The sequence below is a fragment of the Lepidochelys kempii genome, chromosome 2, assembly GCF_965140265.1.
Source record: "Lepidochelys kempii isolate rLepKem1 chromosome 2, rLepKem1.hap2, whole genome shotgun sequence".
NCBI classification, from domain to species: Eukaryota; Metazoa; Chordata; order Testudines; family Cheloniidae; genus Lepidochelys; species Lepidochelys kempii.
Window position 1 is genome coordinate 71828713 of NC_133257.1, and position 12231 is coordinate 71840943.

The following is a 12231-nucleotide window of genomic DNA, read 5'->3' on the forward strand; positions in this document are numbered from 1 at the left end:
GATCCACAGTAATGGTGAAAAGCAGTGAGAGTTTTAGGGGGAGAGATTGTATTACTGTAGCATGTTGCTAGTTATGAACAACATTCAAAAATAGGATGTTTGAAATTCTTTCTGAGGTGTAGATTGTTTGGATGGAGATATGGGAGGGGAGGGGAATCCCAACAAAACCTTTCAGTTATGACGGTGAACAAGTGTGTGAAAAAGGAACTGGAACTGGTAGCAGGACCTGTTTCCAAAGTCAACAGTATGTATAGAGAATAACCCTGCATGATGATCTAACCTGACACTCCTTGAGGATGACTGAGTGAGGCTCTAACCACTTGGCATGGCTGTCATGTTGACAGACAAGCTGAAAGGGAAACCTGAATAGGATCCAGTTGCATGTGACTAGCAGTCAAAAGATGGATTCAGTGGCTGGGAAGCTTATAGCAGCTGTTACTGGCAATTACAACCACTAAGACACAGATATGTTTTGCTTCTATGCCAGCATTTCCATGAATGTGTAAAAAGTATTCCTGAGTAAAGAGCCTGACTCTGATCTCCCAGTAAGTTCTGTTTAAATCTACAAGTTTGAATGCTGGCACAAATAAGTCATTGTGCTGCTTCTTCATGAGAATAATAATAGTGAGATCCTCTCCCCTCCCCCCCCCCGACCTCCTCCAGCTATAATCTTAGGGAGAAAAATGGTGTGTTTGCCACCTCTCTCGTTTTTTTTTTGCCAGAAGGCTGATTTATGCTGCACTCAGCAGACAGTCCCCCAGCTTTCAACCCCCTTGTCTGTCACCCATCAGCTGTGAGCTGATAGATTCAGCAGCAGGAAGCAGCTGTGATCATAGTAGGGATCTCTCTGTCCTCCTTTTGATCAGTCAGAAGACTGTAATTAGGATGCTTGTCTCAGCTCCCTGCTTGCCCTTTCCTACTCCCCTACCAACTCACAGTGACTGAGGACCGGGAAAGATGTGAAAGGGGTCCTAGTAATAGGCTGGCATGTTTGGCCCACCAGCAGCTGCTCTTCTGTCCCTGCCCCACCTTTCCACTGAAGGGACAGGACCTTTAGGGAGCAGGAGAGAGGTACACAGGAAACTTGAGGAGGTAATATCCTTGTGGATGGGATATTCTTGGTAAAGGGATGGGGAACTTGAAGGGGAAGGGAGAGTCTCTTGGAGATGAATGATGAGGGAAAGGAAGGAACCTTGGGGAGCAGACCATGCAAATCAGGGAATGCAAGGGACTTTGGAGGGAGTAGAGGGAAGAAGTGAGGGATGGAAGAGTTAAGGGAGTGGAAAGAGACACTGGTACTTTGGAAAAAGGATAGAGGAGGGGGAGGGGTTTACTATAAGAGACTCAGGGCACTTAGAGAAAGAGGAGCCTGGGAAAAAACTGGAAAGTGTAAAAGGCTAGATTTTAGTTGTGCTATGGATCAGCCAGTCTTATTGACCTGGTCTTTGGGGAGAGTTAGGATTTGGGGATAGAGAGGAGAGACTATGGCAGTGGGGTTGGGTGGGGACTGAGGAAAGGCTGAGAAGGAGTGAAGGGATTTGGTGAGCCAAGTGTGAGGATTTTGGGGGCAAAGGAAAATGTGGGAGAGACCTGGGGTGGCAGGTGTATGAAGTGAGGGAGTGATGGGCTTGGAGGCAGAGGCTGGAAAGTTTGAGGAAAGGAGGCCATTGAGTGTTTTGACACAAGGGGAGAATGAGAGGGTTCTGAGTAAGGATGTAGGAGAGAGGTGAGCATAGAGGGATTTATGGGGATAGAGGAAACACGAAGACAAAGGGCATGTTTACAGTGCATAAACACCCATGGCTTATCCGTGTCAGCTGGCTCAGGCTGTGGGGCTAAAAACTGCAGTGTAAATGTTCAGGCTCGGCTGGAGCCCATGCTCTGGGACCATCCCCCTTGTGGATCAGACTCTCAGTTGCCTTGAGCCTAGATTAGTCTTTTACTAATCTGTGCACAGTGGGTGTAAAACACCATTATGATTTGGTATGCTTTCACTCCCACTTGGTGCAGGTGTGAATGACTGCACAAGGTGCAAGGCAAAAGGGAGGCAAGACATGGAAAAGCAGAACCTAAAAGCACCAACTAAAGACTGCTGCTGGAAAAGCTTGGGGGAGCCCAGGAGGGGTCTTACTGCAGATTTAAATGGGAGTGAGGTAAGAAAGAACTTTGTACTGTTGGGAGTACCTGATGCTGTGTGGTGGCGGGGGGGGGGGGGGGTGTTTCCCACAACTTTGTAGTTGTTCCAACTGTCAGAGTTCAAGGCAACTGCATCTGTGTTCTCCCTCTGTGGTCCACCCAGGGCACCCACTCATGGGTTTCTGGTTTCCTCAGTCATCATTTCTCTTGGGTAGAGATGCATCTCTCTCCCTTCTGGCCAGGGTATTTCTGCACAATTCGTGGCCTATGCTGAATTTCTCAGCAGGACAGACTCAGCAAGATAAATAGGTCTCCTTTGCTTTCCTTCTTCTTAGGCTACAAGCAGCATAATTTCTCACCGTTATAAATTACCACACAGTTCTTCCTAAGCAAGCACATTTATTCTTAAAGTAAAAGCATTAGAGAGAAAAAATAGTTAAATAAAAAGACCCAAACGTGTGCTAATAAGCTTACCAGGGATTACCCAACTCCAGCAAGGGCTCTGGCAGGTGAAGAGTCCGTCAAACCCCACTCTGTTGGTTTTTTTTTTTTATCCCCTGTGGTCACAGTTCATAACCACCTTGGCTCAGAACAAGCACACCCATGAACCTGTGTTTTTTCTCCTTTCTATACTTTGGATCTCTGATCCTCTGAGAGACCATGAATAGGTGGTCAGTCAGACAACAGGTGGCTCCTCGAGGCACAGCTTCAAACAATTGGGTCCAGAGGTGGGGAATTTGCATTCTGTCCCCCCCAGCTATTTCCTAGTAAACCCACTTAACTAAAAAAATTCATTGTTTCAAATAGTTCTTTGAAGCTTATAACCCTTCTCAGAGTTTACATTAGTCAGGTTCGGGTCTCCTCCCTAGAGTTCTTCATACACTCCCACAATAATATATCAACATTTGCATTTTTGATACAATGAGCTCCTGAACTTATTAAATATAATTCAGTAAGGCTTATCCAGGATACTGCAAGAAATTGCCATAACTGTCACGCTAACTACCTAATAGTGGACTCAGAGCTGTGGTGATTTCTGCCTGCAATTCTCTTTTTGCAGGTGTGTCAAGGTTCCTTCCCCACTCTGAACTCTAGGGTACAGATGTGGGGACCTGCATGAAACCCCCCCTAAGCTTATTTTTACCAGCTTAAGTTAAAACTTTCCCAAGGTACAAACTATTTTACCTTTTGCCCTTGGACTTTATTGCTGCTACCACCAAGCGTCTAACAAATGTATAACAGGGAAAAAGCCCACTTAGAAACATCTTTCCCCCCAAAATTCTCCCCAAACCGTACACCCCCTTTCCTGGGGAAGGCGTGATTAAAAATCCTCACCAATTTGCATAGGTGAACACAGACTCAAACCCTTGGATCTTAAGAACAATGAAAAGCAATCAGGTTCTTAAAAGAAGAATTTTAATTGAAGAAAAAGTAAAAGAACCACCTCTGTAAAATCAGATGGTAAATACCTTACAGGGTAATCAGATTCAAAACATAGAGAATCCATCTAGGCAAAACCTTAAGTTACAAAAAGACACAAAAAGAGGAATATCCATTCCATTCAGCACAGCTTATTTTATCAGCCATTTAAATAAAACAGAATCTAACACATATCTAACTAGATTACTTACTAAGTTCTAAGACTCCATTCCTTTTCTGTTCCTGGCAAAAGCACCACACAGACAGAGAGAACCTTTGTTCCCCCGCCCTCTAGCTTTGAAAGTATATTGTCTCCTTATTGGTCATTTTGGTCAGGTGCCAGCGGGGTTATCCTAGCTTCTTAACCCTTTACAGGTGAAAGGGTTTTTCCTGTGGCCAGGAGGGATTTAAAGGTGTTTACCCTTCCCTTTATATTTATGGCAAGGTGCTAACAAGAAGGCTGAGCCCTTAGAAAATCTAGTCAGTAATGTATTGTTTAAACCGATTATGGGTCTAATTCTGCTCTCCTGTCCATGAAGACAGTGAGGCTGCATAACTGTAGCAAAACATCCTTTGGCCATATGTTCCTGCACTCCTACTAGTACTTAATTGGCAGGGTTCTGTTGCACTTGCCTATTCTTTTTGTTGGGACTATAACCTTTGATTTATGTGTTTTCAATCAGTAGCTTAAAAATAAGGAATAAAATACAACTGAATTCTTTAATGTTCCAGCCTCCAGGCAGGTTACAGATAATGTAATTTAGTGGAGGAGTGAGAACACTGAGAACTTTATTTAATATTAAATAGAGAGTTAATCACTGCATTTGCACACTCATTCTAAGATGAAATGATATGTTCAGAGGCGTGAAGAAAATGGGTACATAATCCTTTCTCTAATGGTGCGTTCATGGTGGATTTGCGTGCCTCAACTAAAAGTAGTGTGCCACCTTTCATAATTATAATTCCTCCTCCTAATTAATATTCACCTTTTATCATATCTGTATTTGTTTTGATCATTAGATATTTTCTCTCTCATTGGCTATTTAATATTAAGCATTATATTAATTAACATCTGCATAAATACCACCCCAATAACTATCAATATTGATAGCATTGTCCAAAACATAACATTATCTAATCCACTTCTTAGGACCAAATATGCTTAGAACATGACCTCAAGTTATGCCCTGACTTATCTCCATCTTGCCTCTGAATTGTCTCCCTTCACTTTACTTATATTTTACCAGGCCTCGCTCGACTATTGTCAGACCTATCTTTAGGAAATAGATTTTTGGGTTCATTTGCATTTTAACACCTTTCTATAGAACATAGGCAAGCATCATACTGATAGACTACAGGAGTCAGGCAAAATTTCATTGCACTCTGCCAGCCTTGAAACCAGGACTGCTTAGGAAGCTTTGGGGAAGATAAGGCAGGAAAGCAGCAGCTTTCTTCCCCCTGCCTCTGTGTGCTGCTGCAGCTGTATGATTGCGCCAGCAGCCACTGCAGTAGCAGTTTTTAAATTGTTTTACACTATTAGTTAAATGGCTTTCTTCAACATTTATTACAAAATAAAGTATATTTTGATTAAAGTGCAGCCTCTGAGCTTTGGCAGATTTTAGTAGCAATTTGCGACTTTTTGCCTTGTTTCCCATGGCTTGACTATTAGTTGTATAACTTACGGTGACAAACCACTAGCCTACCAATCCATTAGGAGTGCATGTGCTGTAGCTTGTTAATTGTGGGATAATGTTTTTGGCACTGAAGTTAATGAAACAATAAACAACTTTCTCAGTTGCTGAAGTAGTAGAGGGGATGTGTTTGTCTGTAAGAGCAGTTTATTGTATATCTACTATTTCATGACAAACATGATAATTTCTTATATACAAATATGAAATCTTGTTCCCCTTCTGCAGTAAATAGCTCCTTTGAGATTAGGAGGAATAAGTTGAGGGAATTTGGCTCTATAAAATCATTGCATATGGAAGATCACAGAGCTCTTGATGACACTGTTAAACTTTAATAGAGCAGATCACAGGGACAAAGTTTCTCATGAACTATTGATGGTACTGATTGGATGAAAGTTACCAGATACAAATTTCCAAAATTGATTCACATCTGTTTCAGCAAGTTGCTCTGTAGCAGAATTCTGGATGTGGAAGAACTCTGCATATAACTCTGTTCCATGCTTAGCTAACTATATATAGAAAATCTCAGACAATTTAAATGTAGAACCCAGTGATTTTTTTCTTCAGGTTTGTGTCTAAGCCGGCATTAGTTAAATAACTGTATGAGCTGATGCTTTGTATTTCTTTTCTCTTCTCACCTTTGCTTGGCAGAGAATATCTGCACTGTACCAGCTCCAAGGGTTTTTTAAAATTTGTTGCCTTATTTTTATTTGTCATGTATTAGGGATAAGCGTGCATATTTACACCAGCAATGTCCTGATATAAACATGTATACCAGGTAATAAATAAAAAACAAATATTTATATTCCTGGGCTTCCATGTGAGATGCCAAAAACAACACTTTGAACAGATAGAGAGGATTGCATGGAAACGAATTGCAAAACTTAAAAACAACCAACCAACCAAACCAAAACCTCCTCCCAAAACAAAAAGCACCTGAGATTGGTAGACACACTAACTGAAGAAACCTGAAAGGTTTCACTTAAAGCTATTTTTCAGACTAATAGTTTACAGAGGATTGTAATGTAAAACATGGTTGCATTGGCAAGAAAAAACCTTCTATGTTCTGCAATAGAGTTGAGTACAAAAAAATCACACTTGGTTGAATTAACTTGTGTGTTTATTTTCTTTGGTCCTACAATGGCAGCACACAGCGTAGGAAGAGCAGAAGATTTGCTTGGGGATTTAAAAGGTGCAATGGAGTGACTCCACGAGATTAGGCCTTCTGTGAAGTGCAATTGGCTCTGCCTGTAAATTTTACATCTACATCAGGTACATGATTAGGGTTAGACATAGTAGCATTATTTACAGGGTGTGAAGGAGGTGTGGTTGGCTTGCTTTTTAAAAAGCTACAGCAGTAAGGCAATGAAAAGATCAATACAAATGGATTAGTAAAGTAGCGTGCTATAGGAGAAGCCATTGCATTGCCTAGAGTGAAATATTTACCAGAAAAAGCATTTCAAAGCGCGTTGCTAAAAATTTATCATATTTTTTCCTCAGAATATAAGCCAATTTATGGAAGTCTTGGAAATGCACATTACATTCCTAATAGGCATGACTCTGTTCCAACACATTTGTTGCTTAGTTAGTTAGCTAATGTCTGTGTCACCCAGCTTTTGAAATTGAGTGTATTTCCTACCTGTTCGGAGGTTCGGAGAAGGATTCCTCACTACAGTCATGTACAATTAAAACAGTTACATCAAAGGTAACTTTAAATTTAAGTAAAATTTGTTCTTTAGTAGTAGTCAGTGTGCTACCTTTTCTAAATAAAGGGTCAGATATTCCATACTTGTTCTATAAATGCATAATTCTCATTGACATCAGAAGGACTTCTGTATTTGGAATATGTTCCTTGATCTCTAGTGATCCTTCATTTTCTCCGTAACGTTAGACATATTTTGACTGAGATTAATGTTTCAGAAAACCATGCACTACATTCTGATTTGTGCTTGATTACAAGGAAACTCCAGAGTAGTCTCTTCTATCCTCCAGTAGAGAGACATTAATCAATTCAGTTGTCTGAACAAAATCAACAGCGTTGACAACTTTCCAGAGTTTCCACTTCGATAACCTTTTTGTACAGTATGTTGTTGTTTGAGGTGTCTTGGCAGAAAACCATCCCTGAGAAGGAGAATGAAGATGGCACAGATACGATTGATGGAAAGCATGTGTGAATTCATTTTCTGGGACCTGTTGTTATTGCATAATATAGTAGAGTTTTTTTAACTTAGTGTGATAAAGTTCCTCCTCTGCCTTGGTGGGTCCTGCGCTTATTGGCGGATTTGCTCGCCTCAGAGGTTCATGGCAGCCCTCAGTTTGGCCACTTTCGTGGCTCAAATCTACCGTTCACTCGGTTAGCCTCATCACTGGTCAGCATGGGGAAAAGGAAGAAGAACAATCCCCGTAGTCTCTGCCGATTCACCTAGTGGATTGGGGAACAGGCCAGAGACCCCTCTGGTGGAACCGACCGTCCAGGTCAACTCCTCCGGTATCAAGTCGGGAGTTGGAGGGATGGGGGGAAGCTGGGCCTGCCCTCTACTCTGGGTTCCAGCCCAGGGTCCTGTAGTTTGCAGCTGTCTACAGTGGCTCCTGTAACAGCTGCATGATAGCTACAACGCCCTGGGCTACTTCCCCATGGCCTCCTCCCAACACCTTCTTTATTCTCACCACAGGACCTTCCTGCTGATGTCTGATAATGCTTGTACTTCTCAGTCTTCCAGTAGTACGCCTTCTCACTCTCAGCTTCTTGCGCCTCTTGCTCCCAGTCCTCGCACGCACACCACAAAGTGAAGTGAGCTCCTTTTTAAACCCAGGTGCCCTGATTAGCCTGCCTGTCTTAATTGATTCTAGCAGCTTCTTGATTAGCTGCAGGTGTTCTAATCAGCCTGTCTGCCTTAACTGTTTCCAGAAAGTTCCTGATTGTTCTGGAACCTTCCCTGTTAGGAAACGGAACGTCTTTTGCTTGCTCCTCAGCTATCTGCTTTCTATTCTTTCCTAAAGACCCCTGGCCCGGATTTTTCTTACTTTTTGCACCTGCCTTAGTCCCCCCCCGACCGGGCCAGACGCTTTTTTGTTTTTTCTTTTCATTTTTTGTGTTTTTTTTCGTCTACGTCCTTCGCCAGCCACCCCCCCACGCCTGCTTTCGGGCGCAGCTATTTGCCTCAGCTGAGCCCCCGGAGGAGGGGGGGGAAGATTGCCGATTTTGCTGTCCGGAGGGGGGAGTGGAAACCCCCAGACCCAGCTGTTTCGCCAGTAGCTCGGACCTTATAGCATTCTTAACATACCGGAGGACTTGGAACACAGCCAACACAGCCGGAGACGGAGATTCCATCGGACAGAAGAAATAATATAAATCATCGTGACGGAGGCCGTAAGACTGAGTAACTTTCTGAATTATACTCTCGTAGGGGGGAGTTTGACTGTGATTACTTGCCTTTGTGGCGGCACAGGGGGTGTGGCGTGGAGACCCCCACCCCCGATCCATCGGTGCCCCTACCCCCCCCATCGTTATTACAACTGTCACGGCCCCCCCGCAGTCTGTCCCTGCTGGCAATCTGCCATCTCCCTTCGGATCCAGCTGTTTGCTTTGCACTTTGCCTTCCGGACCGGACCTAACAACCGACCAACCGAGACTCTTTGGACAAACGTGTGTGGGTCTGCACCCCCCCCCGGATTGCTTATCCTACAATTTGCCCCTTTTACTGGATCCCGATTTTGTTCCCTCCTTCCTCCCAGCCCCCCTCCCTCGGCATTTTTTCCCTTCCCGTCCGCAGCCAGCGGAGGGAGGGGCTATTCTGCCTTCTCCCCTCCCCCCTTCTCCTTCCGGTGTCTCCCTGTCTCTCCCTGCTCACAATGGCGGGGAACGAGAGGGGCGAGACTGCTTTATTAAAATTAGTTGTCCCTTCCCCACCACCACCCCTGCCCAACCCCCAAGGTCCCCCCCCTACTACTATTGTTAAGGTACTTGCCACCCCCCCTGCTGGGGCACCAGTAGCAGGAGGCACCAGGGTGATTGCTGCTGCTGCTGCTGCACCCACCACCCCCCCAGATTCTAGGAAACCCCCCCCGGTTCGCAAGAAGGGCCAGGGCGGGTGGAAGGGAAAGGGCCCCGCTAAAACCAGTGAGCCCTTCATGGCAGGGGCTGCCCCCACCGCTGCGGCCTCGTCATCAACCGTGGCGCCCCTCCCAGCGTTTCCCTCCACCAGCTCTGCGATTGTCCCTCCCTCGGCCCCCAGGACGTATGCCCGGGCGGCAGCGGGCTTCCCGCTGCCTGCCGCCTCGTCATCTCGCCCCCCCCCTGCCTCCGCCACCATCACCAGCGGCCGAGGCCCTTTCCCCGCCTTGACCAGGAAGCACGGCGTCCGTTGCCTCCTGGTGCCCGCCTCGCCCCGCGTGGAGACATACGTGCAGGCGTTGGCGAAGGTGGTGGGACCCACGGCTATTGTGGCGGCCTCCAAGATGTATGGGAAGGTCGTTTTCTTCTTAGCCTCGGAGGATGCCGCCCAGGAGGCGGTGGAGAGGGGCCTGACGGTAGGGGGGGTGTTTATCCCCCTAGAACCGTTAGAAGACCTGGGCGTTCGCCTCGTCCTTACCTCCGTTCCTCCCTTCTTACCCAATGCTGCCCTGTTACCCGCTCTTTCCACCCTGGGGAAACTTGTTTCTGTCATCAGCCCTCTCCCGTTGGGCTGCAAGGACCCCACCCTCCGTCACATTTTTTCGTTCCGCCGGCAAGTGCAGCTTCTGCCACCGGCAGGGGCGCGTGACGGAGAGTCGCTTGAGGGGTCCTTTCTAGTCCCCTACAAGGGAGCCCGCTATCGGGTCTTTTATTCTACCGGAGAGGCCCGGTGCTACCTCTGCCGCTCAGCGGGGCACGTCCGCAGAGACTGCCCTTTGGCTGGGGGGGGAGGGGCACCCGAAACCCCCGAGACCCGGCAGGACATCGGCCCCGTCGCTGCCGACGCCCCTGGCTGCCCAGTACCAGAAACCAACCCTCCTCCTACTCGACCCATCGCTGCTCCCGTCCGGGCCCAAGAGATACCTTCCCTACAATGCCCGGGCGAGCGAGGGGTTTCTACCCTTGCTAGTACCACCCCAATAGAGCCCATGGAGGAGGGTGTGGCAAGGATATTATCGGGTATAGGAGAGGGCCCTCCCCAAGGAGAGGCCCCCGCCCCTCCTGTTGCCCCACCGCTACCTCCCCGAACCCCTAAACCATCGCCTCCGCCCCCCGACACGACCCCTGCTAACCAACCCCCAGATGATGCTATGGAGGGCTGGACCCTAGTCCAGGGGAAGCGAGGCAAGCGGAAGGCTCGAGCTCCGCTGCATCCACCCGACGCGGAAGCCCCCCGGAAGACCAGGAAAGGAGGCACTGCTATCGAGCCTCCCGCCACGGCCGCGAGCGAGATCCATCCGCCGGTGTCGGGAGGGGAAGATGGACTGGCATTGGAGGGCAGAATCCCCCCTCCACGGGAAACCCTCCCCTCCGAGACTCCTGAGGACACCCCTTCTGCCTGGATGCTACCCGAACCCCCCGCGGACCCCGAGGCGGCCGTTGAGGCGGGCCCTGGAGGAGAAGCCCCCGGGGTGGCAGGAGCTGGCCTCTCCTCCGTGTATGCGGAGATTGAGGCCCTGGATTTGACCCCGGTCACCCAGGGAGGGGATGATTTGCTGCCGGCTGGCCTCGAGCTGGGCAGCCTTACCCCAGCCTCCCTTTCCCCATGCTCCCTCCCCCTTTTTGCCTTTCCGGGTGAGCACCCTGCAGAAGGCGGTCCACCACCTGATGCCGTGACCGCTAAAACCACCATGGAGCCAGCACCTAGCATTCTTGGGAGCCCCTCCCCTTCCCCCTTAACCCTTGACTCTGCTCAGGAGGCACTTTCCTTTAGCTGCTCGCCTCCTGCACCCCAGAGCCTTACCCCTGCCCCTGCCCCCACCCCTGCCCCTGCCCAAGGTCCCTCCTCCTGCAATGTTAATGCCGCCCCTGGGGTTATTTCCTTTCCGCCTTTTGCAGACTCCCCCCAGGGAGCAGTTTTTGCACTTTCTAGTCGCGACCCGTTAGGAGTGGCAATTTTTCCCCTGCCATCCCCCTCCACCCCAAGGCGTGAAGTGAATTTAATAACCCCAGCCTGTCAGACGCCCCGTCGGTGGTCCGCACCATGTCTACCTGCCTTAGCGGACCACGAGGCTGTATTAAGAGGCCCATCAGGGAATACCTTGGGAATTGTAACCCCACCCCCCCATGAGCTGCGGCATGCGCTACGGAAGTTCCTAGAGCACTCCCGTGGCGCCCACGATAGGGCACAGCTGGCTCTTCGGCTATGGGGGGACTTTGATCGTAGGCCTACGAGCGAGCCCGCAGCTTCCGCAGCGATCTACTCACCTACGGGATGGGTCATGGGTTGCTGTGCAACCCGCCGGGGGCCCTGAACCCCCCCGCCAATACGAGACCCCCACCCCCCCAGCCCTCCGTATGACGCCTCTTATTATTGCGACCCTGAATACCAGGGGCTGTAGGATCGCTCTCCGCAGGTCCCAGGTGCTCTCTTACCTTCGGGAGGGGAGGTACTCTGTAGTTTTCCTGCAGGAGACCCATACAGACCCGGCCGCCGAGGACAGGTGGCGGCTGGAGTGGGGGGACGGGGTATACTTTAGCCACTTTGCGACCTGGCAGGCTGGAGTGGCAACCCGATTCTCCCCCAACCTACGGCCTGAGGTGCTAGGGGTCAATGAGGCCGTGCCGGGCCACGTGCTGCACCTTCGAGTCCGTATGGAGGGACTCGTGGTTAATTTTGTTAACATCTATGCCCCGCAAATGAGCTCCAGGCGGCCACAATTTTATCAGCAGGTGTCCGACTTTCTCGGCACCCTGGATTCGCACGAGTGCCTGGTCCTGGGAGGGGACTTTAACACCACCCTCGAGGAACGGGACCGCTCAGGGGCCGAACCGAGTCCGGCCGCTGCGAATATTCTCCAAGGGATAGTTGAC

At 48.6% G+C, this 12231-nt stretch overlaps 1 protein-coding gene across 5 annotated transcripts in view; it reads left to right on the forward strand.

Annotated features, from left to right (window-relative positions):
- Positions 1 to 12231, forward strand: part of PXDNL (peroxidasin like) — a 295520-nt gene that overhangs the window by 75627 nt on the left and 207662 nt on the right. Inside the window, exon 1 of one of the 5 annotated variants that reach the window (XM_073331211.1) lies at positions 2110 to 2153. The exons of the other annotated variants lie outside the window; for them this stretch is intronic. Within the exon in view, the coding sequence (XP_073187312.1) occupies positions 2143 to 2153 (11 nt within the window). The 5' untranslated portion in view covers positions 2110 to 2142. Of the gene's footprint in view, positions 1 to 2109; positions 2154 to 12231 lie in introns of those variants that run through there. 5 annotated transcript variants of the gene reach the window in all.